Source organism: Ornithodoros turicata, chromosome 4 (assembly GCF_037126465.1).
Source record: "Ornithodoros turicata isolate Travis chromosome 4, ASM3712646v1, whole genome shotgun sequence".
Lineage (NCBI taxonomy): Eukaryota > Metazoa > Arthropoda > Arachnida > Ixodida > Argasidae > Ornithodoros > Ornithodoros turicata.
Window position 1 is genome coordinate 75,967,547 of NC_088204.1, and position 16,707 is coordinate 75,984,253.

Below are 16,707 nucleotides of genomic sequence, written 5' to 3' on the forward strand. Positions count from 1 at the left end.
AACTGGGTCTCATTCCGGATCAGAGCGGGAGGAGTAAAGGAGCATGGAAGGCTCTTGGAGCACATATCTTTTTTTACTTTTTACATGTGAGCGTACTACCTTCAGTAACCGCCACGCAGAATATTTTATTTGGGAAGTGCGAATTTACTGAGAAGATTGTTTTGCAAGAGATGGCGCAGCAGCGACGACCTCGCCCAGCGGCTCCTCGCGCCTCGTGATGTCAGGTTGCAGAGCGTTTTTCATTGGCCACCGAGAATCACCTGCCAGCGAGAGCGACCAGTCGATACCAGGAACGGGCGGCGCGGCAAAAAGAAAAAAAGAAAGGAAGGCGACTCGCCTCAGTATTGGTGAGGCACATGACGTTGCAGAGTAGCAGCTGAGGGGAGCAAGTTTTCTGACCCGTGAGGTTGAAAGTGCTCTTGCGCTCCGGGATTACGAGGTGCAGTCGCTGTTTTAATGCGTTAGTATTAGGAGTGTCAAAATGGAAGAACCTGTGTGTGTGTGTGCGTGCGTGCGTGCGAGATTGCAAACATTTGAAAGTGAAGCAGTCGAAGGTAATTAAGAGTAAGAGGTAAGAGTAATTGAAGGTACTCAATTAGAAGCAATTAAAATAAGAAAGTTTTGTTTAAGGGTAATTAAGGGTAATATGTAATTAAGAGAATCAAATATATTCAATGAAATTAAAGAATACCTAAGGTAACATCAGGTTATACCGGAGGTAATTACATGTAATTAACGTCAATTCAAGGGGAATTGAGAGTAATTAAGGCAAGTAAAATTAAAGCAAGGGAATACCTGATTACCTCATGTAACCTGTGGTTACCTAAGGTAATTATGGGTAATTACAGGGTGATTGAATGTAATTGAGGCTAATTAAGGTTAATTAAATGGACATACATATACTAACGGATAGTGTCAAACCGGTAATGAAGCATTGACTGGAGGTGGAGAACCGGAAATCGAGTTGGGCCGGAAATGCATACCGGAACTCATGTATAGACGGGATGTGGACAACCGGAAGTCGGGTTTAGACTGGAAGTGGGCAAGCGGAAGTTGGGTTTAAACCGCAAGTGGACACCGGGAAATCAAACATGGACCGGAAAAGGCGGTTAATGCTAACGCGTTTCTCTCGCATTTACCGCTAAATCGCTGATGATTTTTGTACAAGTACTTGTACGCGTACAAGTCACAGCACCTGTAATCCTAATTTATGGCTCTCCCTACATATTTGTGCTCGAGTCTTTCCATGCTCCTTTAACAAGCCGAACACGCTCTCAATTCACGCCGAGCAGAGAAGGCTTCTCGGTAGGAACGTCCACACCGACGTGGTCCGTGCCCTGTCATATCTCCCCACAACCCAGACAATGCGGATCGGCGTAGTCCTGAGAGTTCGAATGTGCGAACCGCGTACACCAGCAGAAGACGCACCCTCTCGCCAGAGCACTTGGGACGGGTGGAGGTCATCACAAGTATAGACAGATACCATTACAAGATACCAATACAGATTGAAAGAGATCGGTCAGTTTATAAGCTGGGTGTGAGGCAGATAAATGAGGCGTTGTTATCAGGAGGCCAGAGCCAGAGGACCGCTCCAGCACATCCGATCCCCCGGAATACTGAGTCCATCATCACCTATTAGGACTCGTGTAGAAGGACATAATCGCCTCTACCACATGCTGATTGTTCACACTATAACTAACGTTCCGTCTTACATCATTTCGTTTGTCTTGCACAGCTTGCCGAGAACATTGGTGACTATGCGGACCCTTGTTGCACGAATATCACAGCCGAAGGCCACTGCCCGAAAAACGCACACAACCTTTCGAACTTCAGGAACTTGCGCCATGCTTACCCATACTATCAAGCCAGGCTCACTTACGAGTAAGTCGAGTTGCAGGGGAGGGGGAGGATCCAGGATTTTTTATGAGGGGGGGTCGAGTCATGGACAGCATTTGATAGTAGACATACGGATGGCAATTGATGTTCTGAGGCTAGAATACATAGAAAGGACAAGTACAGTTTACAGTGACTTCCTTCTTTCATCTTCAAGACATACGGCACAGTTCTTCCACTCTAGTCAGCCTGGTTGAATGTTTTCGTCCACAAAATAAACGCAGGGAAAATATGAAACAGATGGCATTGAAATAGCAACTAGTCTCCTAAACAAATTACTCTAGCCCGGAACGTTCATTGACACAAAGACTCAACTCTAGCGGGAAGAGAAATGTCAATTGGGGAGCAATTACAGCTACTAGTCCTCTCGGTTGCGATTACTTGCCATTTTGTTCATACTGGAATCTCTCGGTCGTCGTGGTTTCGGTTTCAGCTCAATATGAAATATCGGCGATTGATATTTCAACACACGTGCGCCTCAAATGTTCCCTTTTTTTTTAATGAAATCAATTTCAACGAGGATTGTTCTCCCATTCTGCTATGTCGCTTTTGTTCGAAATCCCCTAATTAACGAGTTTATTAATTAATCTTAGTAGTTCTTCGAGCGGATGCCCGCCTTGCGGCATTACTCAACTTCAAAGACAACGTATATATGCTACCCTCGTGGTCATTTTTATTTACTTTCTAAAAAGTCTAAAGAATTTAAAAAAAAAACGCCCTGTCATATGCAATATATTGTGAAGATCATCTTTCGCCCTCTCGCTTTCGAAAGGGCGTCACTTTCGAACTCACTTTCGGATCCTCAGTCGCCTATCAAAGTCTTCGGATAGCCCCTAATGTAGCCTGTAGCCTCTTAACAATATGTTGAATTTTGCGTAACGCACGCTTCTTGTTCGTTAAAGAGCATTCACCAACGCCTGGAAGATACGAAGGGCGCTGCTGTGGCACAAATCCTTCCCGGGACAAGGCAGGTTTAGTGGCTACTGGAACTCGGTTGCGGGCAAAGTCTGGGAAGATTTAACGACGACCCTGGGAGGTAACATGCACGACGGTTTCTTCTTCGCGCACTCTGGGTCTAACATGAACTCTGGGTCTCAGGGTCCCGCGTACATGACAAGAGCACCCTTGTTCTTGCAGAGTTTCTGCTCTACAACATGTACGGCATGCCCATATATGGAACGAAGTCGTGGTGCTCCGACGCGAACTCAACGGCGGATCAAGAAAACCTGTGCATCAAGTGGCTTATTCTGGCAACGTTCTTCCCTGTCTATATGAACACATCTTCTGTAAGTATCTTCAGCTGAATTTGAGAGTGCCCCGGAGTCACTACCCTTCGCCACCGTTAGGTACAATTCCGTTCGAGTTAGTTTGAATCGGCCATAACTGTTACAGGCTACAGCGGCGGTGTACAACTCCTCCAGGTACACGTTCTTTTCGCACAACTGCCTGCGGCCTTACTCGTACACGTTGTACTACAAGAACAGCCGTTTTGGAGACATGGTTGCCAGGCCAATGGTGTTCGAGTAAGCCAAAGCCAGACGTGTTCGCGTCGGTCTCAACAACGCACCTTCTTATGCTTGACGGTACACTTCAGATTTCAGAACGACACGAAAGCCAGAGAAGTCGAACGGCAGTTCATGTTTGGGTCAGCGCTGCTGGTAGCACCCATCCAGGAATATGTGAGTTTATCCGTGTAGTCGCACGAGTGACATCTCCACGGAGTATTCTACCGGTGAAAGCAGAAAATTGCGCATGGGCCAGAGGTGCCGCCGTGTCCTTGAGCGTTCGCGCGACCATACTGCGCATCCGGGATAAGCAGTACTTAAATATATTGTACTTAAAATATTATTTAACTACAGACTTGTAAAATGTGTTGATAATTATATTGAAATACCAATTTTGGGGTATTTATTTTTATAAATATGCAAGATACTAGCTGGCAGGCTGGCTGGTAAGAAGGGCAAAGGAGAGTTTGAGAGAGCTGCGCAGTTATGCTGTGTCTGTGCACGTACGCACATGCGACAAACCAGTACCTTGTTGTACGAAGCATCTTCGTCAATTTTAATACAAGCCTTTCTTCATCGTCACCTGTGGAGAAGATACCTAGAACATACAGTCTTCGAGAAACTTCTAATACTAAAATCGCCACGATAATCTTACGAATAAATGCTTCTGTCCCTACTGCTTATTTGCTAATATCACCATCATATCTGCAATTCCAGATGGCATCGTCCTCGCAGTATTTATGGTAGTAGATGCGGTATTTAAATACTGTATTTATATTTTGTATTTAAATACTCGCATTGAAAAGGATTTATGCAGATTATTTAAATCTTTCAACAAAGTATTTTGTATTTATACTTAAATACTAAAAAAAATGTATTTATGCCCATCCCTGCTGCGCATGCAGCAGACGACAGCACCGGCCCTGTCGTCTGCTATGGAATATGTCAGGCGGGGCCGCACGATATCCCCATTGCTAGGGCAAGTACAAACATGACGTTGAGGGCTCACGTGACATCAGAAAGCGGTAGCATTTTGCGCATCTTCCGCTGGACTATTCTGGAGAATGTCGCTCATGTCAATACACGGTTTAACTTCTCTTCACAATTGTTCCATGCTTCTTTCGTGGACATTGTCAGTATCTTATCATGGCAGCAGTCCCTGTCTATGTTTTCTTCTCGTGAAGTCTCTCTTTTTTCGTGGCAGGGTGCCAATATCACTGCAGTTTACTTTCCTCGAGGCCTGTGGTATGACTGGTACAACGGAAAGCCTTTCACGAGCAATGGTGAAATCATCTACGTCCCCGTGAATGACGTCTACAGAATGGTCTACCAGCGTGCGGGGACAATAGTCGCGATGGAGGCTCCATCCAACGATAGTTCCACCAGGTAACTTTCCATGTCCGCGTTCACACGCACCAGCTTTCTGCGCAAGTCTTTGTGTAGTTGGTGCCGAGTCCGCAGACACCACCAACAAAAGACAACTCGAGTTCTTTGAGGATTGGTCACAGAGAGAAAACTTCGAAAGGTGGTGGTGCTGTGTAGGCCAATCACCGACGTGCACTTGACACGTGAATCGTGTTCGTCACCCACCAACCTCATGACCTTTGACTTCGGAGAGCTCTAATGCATGCTCGTAATGGCTTTCGTGTTGGTACGTGTGAACATGGAGACCGAAAGTATAGGTCGTAAGGCGTTTGTTGGGGATGGTCGTTAAAGTTGGACCGTGCGGACGCCGCCTAAGCAAACGGCGAAAGCAGGATACCGTCACGGTCTACGATGGACCTGCCAGAACGGTGAGGAGGACGCGTGCATAGCAGCTTGCGAGGCAACAAGTTCCACTTCGAATACGTGACGCAGCGAGATTTCCTACTAGATTTCATCATGGATGCTGAACTGCAGCAGATGAGATGATGAAAGATAAAGTACTGTGTGATGGGGTTCGCGAAGAGCTACTGCTGTTCTCTTAAAGGGAAGGGGAAAAATAAACGAACGAGAAAGGCAGAACTAAGAACAGAACAGGGGGACATTCAGGGTCACAGTAATATCCACCAACTTGGTATCTGTGAAAAAATGCAAGGAGATAACGCGCGCAACAGCCGCGGATCTACGGGGGGGGGGGGGGGGGATCCCTCAATTCCAGACTTGAACATAGGGTTCAGTGGACCAATCCCAGCAAGCACGTGCGTGGCAACTTGTTCATAGCGGACCCCCCCCCCCCCCCTCTCGGGAAAATCCTAGATCCGCCCGCTGGCGCGCAAGACTTCGAGATGTGTGATCCTGGAGCCAAGGGGACAAGATAACTTGAATTTATTGCCCAAAAGTGTCGGCTGTTGTAGCACGTTAAAATGGGTTGTGAAACTTCGACATAGAAAGTCGTTTGTTACAACATCCGCTCATGGTACTTCCATTTTTCTGTGTGTCGTTGTGTAGCGACACACATACACTCCAGACGCACCTTGCCGTCGAGCTGCGACATCAGATGGGCCATTCCTATTGGTTTTTGTAAGCACGTGATACTTCTGTCCGGTATGGCCGTCTGCGAAGTGTCATAACCCTTTTAAGTGATGTACTGCTTGCGGCACAGTTGTTTGAAATCTTCTTCAAATGTACAGAAGCCCGTACTGGCCTGGTCGCCCCTGAAGGAACTGCACCATTATAGACCTCTCCCTGTTTGTAAACAACTGACGTCATAGTGTTACACAGCGCCACCAATTTGCTACAGTTGAGCTACGCTTGAAGCTATAGGGGTGAACAAGGTCGCGCCCGAAAGCCAGGATATTGAGGGGATTACGATGGTCCCTGAAAGGGACGAGACCTTCCGTCCTACTTTTCTTTCAATAGGAGGCAGCGAACAAGCGCCCATTCGTGGAACCCAGTCCTCCCCTTCCAATTTGTTTCGGTTTCAGTCTGTCTTCTAACGTCGTGATGACGTTTTTCGGGTAAAGGTGTATTGCGCACGAGGGTGTTGTAGTATGGCGCATACGAATCTATAACTCGGAAGCAACAATCTTGCAAACTCTGGAGATTTGAGACAGGATAAACTGCGAGCTATGGGTTCCAGACAAGTCATGTCGCAAGCAGTATATTGAACGAAAGAAGGTCAAAACGAGGGCAATTCAATTTCGACTTAAACGTGAAATAATCCAAACTTTATCGAGTTTCGCAAAACGTGGGAAAACAGAGATGCATCTCATGGGTAACGGGTCTTGTCCAGAACGCAAACGCACTCATTTCTAGTGCTGTTCAAAACCACAACGCAAAATATTTGGAATAAGATGGGGGTGGAGCATAGTCAACTTCGTAGCGTTCCTTACCCGAATAAAAACCGATCCCCGTGTGCACGCGCCAAGCCATCCTCGACTACATCGTGCATTCATAGTAACAATACTATGTATACCTGGTCAAGTAGCTCGACGAGGAGGAAATGAGAATAAAAAATAACGGAGCCAAATGCTGCGAAGTACACTTCGAGATTATTTTTTTTATTTTTTGTTGCGTAAGATGTGAAGGAACAATGGTCGTTCAAAGTTGACCGAGACTAAATACAATAGAAAATACCGGAAGCATCACACTACGTCAGTTTTTCAAAGTATTCACCGCACGCACCTAAACACCGCTGCCATTGGTGTAGAAAAAAAAGTGGGCTGCTGTCCTAGCCGCTGCAGGACATCTTTTCTGGAGGGCTTCGTTTATGTGAAACGTCTTTCCTGCAATGTGCTCTGTACGGGTCCCAGACAAATGGTAATCGCTTGGGGCTAAACCTGGGCAGTAAGAGACATGGGGCAAAACCTCCCATGGGGCATTTCGTCAAATTCGTCGTGTGAGGTCGGGCATTCTCATGAAGAAGAATGACACTTCCGTGCAACACCCCAGGCCTTTTCTTCCGAATTACGACACTCTTTATCAACATGGAGTATAGTTCCGGGCATTAATCGTGATCCCTTCCTCCAAGGAGTCCACACGGATGACACCCCGCAGGTCCCAGAAAACAGTTCCCATTGACAAATCTTGCTTTGGCGGCGGGGAAGCCTTATGTCGACATTCCGTGTTGCTTCTTTTGTCTCTGAGGTGAAATGATTGAAATCGGTTCGGCAGCTGCTCAGTGACTGCCATGCGCTCTCTCTTCTGGTCACAATTGAGGTGTCTGAGAACCCGTCTTGCGCAGACATTGCGGAACAATAAGTACGGGTGAACGATTGACTCCACACTGCCCGACACTAATATTACGCTGGGATGCAGTGTCCCGAATTGTTACCCGCCGGTTTATCGAGGATGGCTTGCTCAACGCCTGCAATGTTCACTGTTCGTGACTGCTTTCGCACGAACGTGTCCTGCAGTTCATTCGTCACCAAATCCGGTCCTTCGCCAAACTATCTGTACCATTCGTACAGTCTTCCCTTTGTCACTGCGTGTTCTCCATACTGAGTCATTAATATCTGCAAAATTTCAGTTGGTGTGACAGTTCTCCTTCACAAGGAACTTGATTAAGGGTCGCGGTTCCCCAGCTACAGATATACTGTTCGCCGTCATGACAGCTGCCCCAGCTGCGCGTGCCGCTGACCCAAGAAGGATTGCACTTCGGTGTCCGAAAGTTTTATTCTGTTACATTTACTCGCTGGTTTTTCTCGAGCACAAGTCTAGGTGAACCTTGACCAACTCTTGTACAAGGCAATTAATCAGAACTCAGAAAAGGGCCCGACTAGGCCAGGTAGACCCTTGGAGCACGCATGTCAGTTTGATGTAATGAAGGTTGTAGGGTAACACCCGAACCTTATGTCACATAACATATTTCGATTATCATCTCGATTTCTGCTCAGGAACATACTGCTGGCGGTGGCTCCAAGCATGAATGAGTCTGCATCTGGGGAGATGTACGTTGACGACGGGATCAGGACCGGTGAGTCCTCTCTGCCTCAGCTCACCCGATGTGCGGAACAGGTGTACGAAGAACGCTGTTGTTTTTATTTGCAGATGCAATAAGCCGAGAGAGGTACAGCATGTTCCGGTTCTCGTTCCTGAAGGCAAGTGCTCCGAAGTAGATAGAACAGAAACTAGGGATAATTGCGCGATGGGCTTTGCACATACTTATATGGGAGCGGGCAAGGTGCGAGGGAACACGGTAATTTGGAACTTAGGTGACACAAAGTGAAAAAAAAAATGCTTGACATGAAATGCTTTGCAATGATTCCACTACTACGATGAAACTAAACCTTACGCAGCAGACCATAGGTACAGCATGTGGAGTGTGGTCTTCCTATCACAATTCGCTCTACCAGCGCCACCTAGTTGCTTGTTTGATGCCTCCTCGAACTCCTCCGCCACATGGATATACAAAGTGGTGATACCGTCTGCTTCTCATATAATTTGAAACACAGGCTCTCCGTGGCTATTCCGCGCGGCCGAAAGCACGATTGCGGATTGGCGGACTGTTAATGACGTCGTTTAAGCGATCGGGCATTCTTTATCCAGGTGGCGCTGGCTCGCTCTCCTGCGCACACTCTTTCGTCGTTCAAGAGGCTTTAGCGTGCCAGACCTTTAGTATCTATCACGCTGTCTTATAGAGTGCGAAAAGGAAATGCCTCAGGATGAGAGCAGCCTTTATTTCGAACAGAGACTGTTCTTCTTCTGGTCACCCAGAAGAACGGTCTCTGTTCGAAATATCGGCGTCTCTCGTCCTGAGGCAATTCCCTTCATACTTCCTTGGCGGTTCGATGATTATCCCATTACGTATAAAGTGCGGTTCGTTCAGACGATTTTTTTTTCTTTTTTCGCTTACGCATTCCTTCCTGGATTTCAGAAATATATACACGTCGATGCTTGGCGCAAGAAAACTTTTACTCCTAATTTATTTCGGTTTCTCGTGCCGCTGAACAGCGAAAAAGCAATTTCCGACACACAGAAATGCACGCTGCACACAGGCTAGCCCGTGATCGTTTAAAGACACGAGACAAAAAGCGGCAGAGATCATATCCCGGCTACCTTTGTTTGACTACCCCGATTTCCCATTTCTTCTTCCAGAACCAGCTCACGGGCCGTTGCTCTCCATGCAACCATCCCAGCCGTGACCGTCTGACTTCGGTCACGGTCCTCTCTATGAAAAGCCTTCCAGACACAGTGCTTTTTAACGGAAATCCTGTTTCGAAAAAGCACGTTAGAACGGTAAGACCTCGAATCAGTCCCACTTCCGGATCAATCCCTCTCGACAGGGGGGAGTTTAAAGGGGGAGTGCATTTGAAGCAGGACTAGTACATTACATGGAAACGTTAGCACGTAAAAAGGGATCTAGGAAGACTGAAGATATTACGCACGGCACAGAATGCATTCTAAGAACAAAATTGGGGAGCGGTTCTTCAGCTTCTAGTCCCCTAGCTAGATCGCAATTACTCTCCATTTTAGTTTCCTGACCTGAATTTTACTCCCCAGCACTGCAGGTAGTTCCTAAACGCGGCGTAAACGGCTGCGGATTTAGTTCCGAAAAAGATAATGCTTTTGGCAATGCATCTATAGTACGTAAAAGGACAGGGAGAGAAGTATGTCTTCCAGTATATGAGAATAGCAAAAAAAGACATCTTGTATGTTCGTAATTTCCTTCGTGTCAGAGTGGTAACGACAGTACCCATGTAAACGCTTTCGTGAAGCAGAACAGTGCTACTACGAAACGAAAAGCCACTTACAGCAAATAAATTTTATATAAGTGAATATGCAAATCCTAAACGGTCAGCCTTATAAGATATGATCTTCCGTATATGACTAGGCAACCGTTTCCCATACATTTCAATGCCCCTGCCCTCGTAGAACCCCGTCGAAGCTCACAACAGACTCTCCGTTGCTATGGCGACGTGTGGTGCTTTACACGTCAATTTGGTCTGAACTTGATTTAAAGGGAGGGCAGCATCCGGAAACCCATCTGCCCATAAAACTGCGTTCGGCATCGGGCAACAATCATGGCTAATTTTGTTTTCTTCGACCGACAAATGCTTAGGTGTTAACTAAAAGAAAATTGAAGAACAACGCTGCTTCCCGGCCGCAGAAGCTCCTCCGTCGTGACGTCACTCCCAGAAGCGGAGGAGTGAGAGAGCTGCGCTGAGAGGAGGAAAAAGCGCCGTTAGGACGCCCACGTAACCCTGTCAGAAGCGGGCACGGGCACGGCGTTCCTTTTCTCAAGGTCGCGCCCTCATTGGTTATTAGGGAGTGACGTTTTCTCGTTCTTCTAGAGAGGGAGTTCCGGATTACCCTCAACATCCGAAGTCTGCTCTTGCCGCGTACTTCGTCGAAAAACATTCAAACTACGCCGCTATATCGCGTGGGATTCTCGATGTCGTGGTCAACGGTCCACGAGGAACAAAATGACACTCTAGTTCCCAAATCGACTGGAAGGGATGCGACCATACCTTTAAGAACCTTGATAACAACAGCACGCACACACACGCTTTCACATCTATGTGTCTTTCACCAAACCTGTCAATTGGCGTTTTGGGTTGGGTAGGCTGCGTAATAGATTTGCCGGCCAAAGTTTGAATTTGAAGTTTGAAGAATTTGGCTCTAGTAGGGATCGGTCAACTAAGATATCGATCATGTCCCGATCCCGCACTGCGACAATATCGGTTACAACACTCCCACACTGCACAATCAACGGTTCCAGGGAAGCATTCAGGAAAGCAGAAGCTACGAAGCTCTTGCTAATTTAATTCCATGCCCTTTTGGAGGCATTGTCAACGGTAAGGAACACAATACTATGCGGTTACTCCTTACGAGACTCCGATGACCACAACAAAATGACCACAAAGGTTGTAGTATATCTGTAACCTTTGGGATGTCGGGAACACGTGTACGAAATGTCTCGTTCCAAAATTGCGCAGATTTTATTCAAATGAATTTATTACGAAGCGAGCGCTTCGTCTTTGTCAAGCTAGAGGGCGCTGAAAGCAACATACGCACGGTGGAGTCACCCTTTGTAGAAGCGAATGCCGCAAAGCCGCCATGTTTACGTGTACGCTTAACATGCATGATTGCCGTGTACCGATTTCACCAACTTTTTCAAACCACCTCTGCTATGTATTTACTCAAGCCCAAATTGTAGTGCGCAGCTAAGTGTATAGGTACACGTTTGTGAGCGCATTGCGAGCTGTGCGTGGGCGTAAAGATGGCGGAAATTTGTCTTCACCCAATGCAATGGCAGCTAGTATTGGTGCTATCGTACACACTGCTGACATCAACCGGCATATTTTCCCAACGCTACTTCATGTGTCCTGCTCGTGTTTTGGAATGTCATAACCTTTTTCCAACGCGTACTCTCTTCTAATCCCGCTGCAATCGACGTCATAATGATCGGCTCAATATGCTGCATGAGTGGTTGCGGCAAGAGATACGCTACACGGCGGAAACGGCAACTACATGCGACGTCCTTTTTGGTTTCCTTCAAAACGCAAGGGAGAGAGAATGCAGGTTTCGAAGCAGACGACAATGCTGGGTGACGTCACAGTATCCTCCTCCGGGCGAACCACCTTAGTATGGAGCTTCGTTTTCTGCTCTTAGCATTGCGGTTTGCTATTGTCGTCGTTTACGAATAAATTACTCCCCCGAATGAATGCGTACGTTGTATTCGACGCCGAGGGCGTGATTTGTGTTCGGTATGGTGCTCACCTCTTTTTTTTTTTCTTCTGTTTTAGTCCCTGTGAAGTTTCCCTATAAAGGGACAGTAAACAGCTCGACGAATAGTGTTCTTTGTCATGCTCTATGAAAGAACGTTGCTCTCGATGTCCAAGTATGAAATTAATTTCGCGCCTTTAACGCGAGACACTGCCATTCACCAAAGCATTCCTGAGCATTCCAAGAGCATAATCCGCTTGAGTCTCTCCTCCATCCTTCTAACGGGACGCCCCCTCCAACGTATAGCATCAAATCATTTCAGGTTCTGCAGATGGGGGGAGATTTCGCTCTCCTAGCCAATGACAGGCCCCCGCACTGAGACGAGTTTGCGATGAAACCGGTTGCGGGAAAGTCGCGGTTACCTCGCGGAGCAATACAGCACTGAAAATATAGTGCGCACACGAAGTGGAACACTGCTGGCCTTTGTTACAGTTTGATCTGGCTACCTTGAGATTGGCAAGTGAAAAGATGCTTAGAATTCACCTCACTACCCGATATTACACTAAAATCAATGTATAAGCGTAATGGTGCGCTACGTTAAAATGACGTGAGGCTGTTGTCGCTAGGGCATCGCGGAGCGGGGAATGAGCGTGAAAGAGTGCATTGAATATTCGGTCGGTTTGGAGTCGTTACATACTTGTTTGCCCGAACAATTTTTGGAAAACGTTCACAGCCGGCAACGTACCAGGATGCATTAAGAAAAGTGCACCTTGTATGCACGTTTATTGCCCCTTTAAGTTTGCACATCGTTCATTACGCAGCTTTCACGCTTGTGGTTATGTGTGTCACGGATGTAATTGTTTTGTCCCGCTTGTCTTTTGCAGACCATGTACGTGAGGGGATACTCCCATCCCATGATACAGCCCTTCCAGATCAACTGGTAATTTGAAGGAATGGGTCTCGTTGTTGTTTTTGTTGCGTGTTATCCACATTAAAGCTCTGTTGTCGCTTTTCACTGTGGTGGACTTGTGCTTTGTTGTGATTCGCGTTCCTGATACCATCATTATGTGACGTGTTCCGTGTATTATGTGCTAATTTTTTCGTAAAAAATGTGCTTCGATATTTAAAAAAAAAAAAGAAACGAATTTTAGAGATCGGCGTTGTGCCCACGGCTGCAGAATCTCCGGCGGCGTGACGTCACTCTCTAAGCGGAGGAGTGAGAGTGCGGCGCTGAGAGGAGGAAAGGCGCCGTCCAGCCGCTCCGTAACTCTGTGACACGCCTGCACAACCACGGCATTGCTTTCCTCGAGGTCATTGTGTACATAGGGAATTGAGACCATTCTCCTACTTTCTTCTAACTGTTCTTGTTCTTCATGTGCTCCTGGGGTGTTTTTTCTCTCTCTCTTTTATATAGGAGCCTTCAGACCATTCCTCTTTTAAAATAAACTGACAGATACGATGCAAGTTATAACAAATCAACGACGGCGTCAGCCACAAGGGTGCTGTACTTGATGCGCTTCAGGATGTTGGTCGGCAGAAGGGTGTTGAAGGACCGTAAGGAGTACCTCTTGGGGGGGTGGGGGTGGGGGGTCATTGTAGTATGGGGAGACAGTACACCATAAGGCACGTCCCTCACAAAGGCGTAGTCGAGGGAAGTTCGCGCTGGCTCTTCTTGCGGTGTGCGTTCTTCGCACGGCTTGCCTCGGTCTCCTGTGGGATCCTGATCGTCGCAGCATTGGCGCGTCTCGGCCGTGCTTGTGCAGCGCGATGTGCTCATCAGGAGACTTCGGACCATAATGAGGCAGTAAAGTTTCCCCAATAGTTCAGGAAAATAGATTGCAGCAGTCGACGTTTAACAAGCACATACTTTATGCAAAGAAGTCTATACATGTACAACTTAGAGAAGGCGCGTGAGCGTTCGGCCAACTCTCCTTGATGGCACCTGAGCTCCTTCTGCCTCGTTTCTTTCCTTCCTCTTGCTTATATCGTCATTTTCTAGGTGTTGCTTACGTCCCGTCGGCTCCTTTGAGAACGCACCGCTCCTAACTGTCGGTACCTGACACCACGAGCGACTTCATCCATTCTCACTATCATATACATAAACACAACGTCCACATTCCAATCCGCATCCGTTTCCAATTCTAACACGTTCCAATTATAACAGAGACCAACGCCACTGCCAACGTGACTCTCCGAAATGACTGATCTATGTTTTGCAACTTCTCCTCCTTCTATTCTTCTTCTGCTCTTCTCATCCTCTTCTCTTTTGCTTCTTCTCACCTCCTCCTCTTCGTTTCTTCCCCTCTGTTTCGGCGATGCGACATACGGGACAAGATCTTCACAAAATTGAGCCCTTAACAGCTGTCCCTGTAAAATCTTGTGGTTATCAGACTTCTAGGAGTCGTTCCTTCTGCGTCAAAAAGCTTCTTTCTACAAGGTCTGAACAACGCTTTGTAGGCTGCTGTGTAATAGTGAAGCAGCTATTCCCAGTTTTACCATCCTAGAATGGAAAGCTTGAGTGTGCCCTCCTGGAAATCCATAGTTTCGAGTTCTCAGAGAGCAGGTGACGTCACCACGAGCTTTGGGGCCTGTGGCCTATAGCAGCAGTGCATGCACGCTCCCAGTGTCCCCACCCTCTGCACCGCACTGGAAGACAGCAAGCATCTGTTGTGGAAAGACCGAAATCTTCCTTGGCGCAGCAATGTTGCCAGACGGATAGCCGGTTGCGGACACTATGACATCATGCGTGTCAAATCTAGAAATTTTACGATGCTTCAGCACCACATAGAGGAATAGTATTTTCAGAGGATGCAACGTGAGACAATTAGGTTGCTGTGACATAAATTAGCTACAGAGTTAGGATTAGTTAAGAGATTAATTACAAGACAGGTTAGGATTAGTACTGCAGAGTTATTTGTGGACAGATTAGGATTAGTCCGTTCGTCATAGTATATTCGTAACATTTCGACTGTCCAAAACGTCTATGAGATATCTCCCTCCAAAAAACAGCGCAGGATTTATTCAAATAAAAAAAATATCACACATAGCGCGCAACCCCTGTGTGAACAGGAGGTTTCTGCAAGCAACACTGGGTTGACACGTCTCCCGCGCCTTTTCCCGGCACTACTGCTTTTGGTCGCGCCCGTGTTCCAGCGGTTCTAGTGTAGATAACGGATTGCTCAGGCGAGTATATAAATGAGCAGCAAGTACGACGACACGGACGGAAGAATAGACACGAAGCAGACGACTGCTATTCTTCCGTCCGTGTCGTCATACTCGCTGCTCACATACTACGGATACTTTCACAAACTACCCGGCCTTCACCCCCTTGTTGCTCAAGCACATTCGTCTCGGGCCGACATGGTTGCGTAGGTGGGCGTGGCACAGTAGCTCTGACATTTCGGCTTCGCCGCAGATCAGCAACGTTGCTTCGAGTGCGCTCCTGAGCATTAAGATTCCAAAGAAAATTTAACTTTATTCTAGCGAGACTAGCTTGGCCCTCTGAAACAACGGCCAACAACGCCTCTCGTGCCATTCATTGGTAGGCAATCGAAGCTTCAGAAAGCTCGCTTACATTCATTCATATACGTAGAAGCAAATTCGTAAACACTGTACTTGCGAATTGATCACTCAAAGTTCCGTGTACACCGCGCGTGGACGGGGCTTCTTAAATTTTATGATCGAACCCAACTTATACGAACGCAATATCTTATCGAAACCCACCAAAAAGCTGGAGAATACGATCACGGCCGAACCAACGAGGCCCCAAGCGTTCGGGAAGTCATTTAGAAAAATCATTTCCACCAGGATGGACAGCACGATGTCGATGCATTGCTTCATCGTAGTCACCATGGCCGCGTTCTCCTGTTCCAAGGACCTGCCCAGGAAGACCAGCGACACAAAATTGACGTCACTCAACATCACCAGAGATCCCAGGTAGCGTCCCATGAAGAGGTCGCGGAAGCTTCCCGTCAAGAGCGTCACGGCCAGTGTCAGGGCGACGCGACAGCAATTACCGTTGAAGCCCAACTTGAGCGCTGCCATGCTCCTCATGTACCTGACCACCAGCATGAGTTGGACGATGGATAAGACACTTCCCAGCGCGAACATGACGCCCGTCAGATGATTCAGGTCGTACTCTTTTGCTCCTGAGCCGCCGTACAGTACCGCGGGCTGGATGATGAGGATAACGCCGAACACGTTCAACGTCATCGCGATCCACTGAAGCGCCTCGATCTTTTCCCGGAGGACGAGTGCGGATCCGACCGATACCCCGATGGGAACCAAAGTGGCTATGGCGACGACGTCGGAGATGTGCAAGAAGACGAGCGCCATAGTCCGGAACATAGCGGCAGACACGGCGAAGAAGCCTCGGAGAAAAATCAAAGGTTGGAGGTGCAGCGGTCCGAACGGACGTGGTATCCGGAACGCCCCGGGCATGGAATTTATCAGCAGGCTTAAAGCGATGTAAAACGCGATCTTTCCCTTGGGTACGGTCTTTAGGCGCTTTGTCAAGATGTTTACGATGGCTCCGGTCACGCAATGAAGTGTGATGTAGACGACCCAGTGATACTTATTGCGCGTTACAAAATCCTTCATCTCCTGCGTGGTATCGGTACATGTAGACGGACGGACAGTGTCCTTGGTAGGTTCAGGTGCTATCGATAAGGTCAAATCAACATCGCCATCGTACATATAACCCGGGCTTTCAAGTTCGGGG

The 16,707-nt window shown here is 47.4% G+C and overlaps 2 protein-coding genes across 6 annotated transcripts in view; one reads left to right on the forward strand and one right to left on the reverse strand.

Annotated features, from left to right (window-relative positions):
- The window catches only part of LOC135391900 (lysosomal alpha-glucosidase-like), a 47,538-nt gene extending 34,536 nt beyond the window's left edge, over positions 1–13,002 (forward strand). For all 4 annotated transcript variants that reach the window (XM_064622437.1, XM_064622438.1, XM_064622436.1 and 1 more), the window contains 10 exons: positions 1,736–1,881; positions 2,796–2,929; positions 3,031–3,179; positions 3,286–3,416; positions 3,488–3,572; positions 4,603–4,784; positions 8,216–8,295; positions 8,370–8,419; positions 9,417–9,557; positions 12,872–13,002. In XM_064622437.1, coding sequence (XP_064478507.1) covers positions 1,736–1,881; positions 2,796–2,929; positions 3,031–3,179; positions 3,286–3,416; positions 3,488–3,572; positions 4,603–4,784; positions 8,216–8,295; positions 8,370–8,419; positions 9,417–9,557; positions 12,872–12,931 — 1,158 coding nt within the window. In that variant the 3' untranslated portion in view covers positions 12,932–13,002. The remainder of the gene's footprint in view (positions 1–1,735; positions 1,882–2,795; positions 2,930–3,030; positions 3,180–3,285; positions 3,417–3,487; positions 3,573–4,602; positions 4,785–8,215; positions 8,296–8,369; positions 8,420–9,416; positions 9,558–12,871) is intronic.
- Positions 1–16,707, reverse strand: part of LOC135391899 (uncharacterized) — a 56,569-nt gene that overhangs the window by 34,723 nt on the left and 5,139 nt on the right. The gene's annotated exons all lie outside the window — the stretch shown is intronic.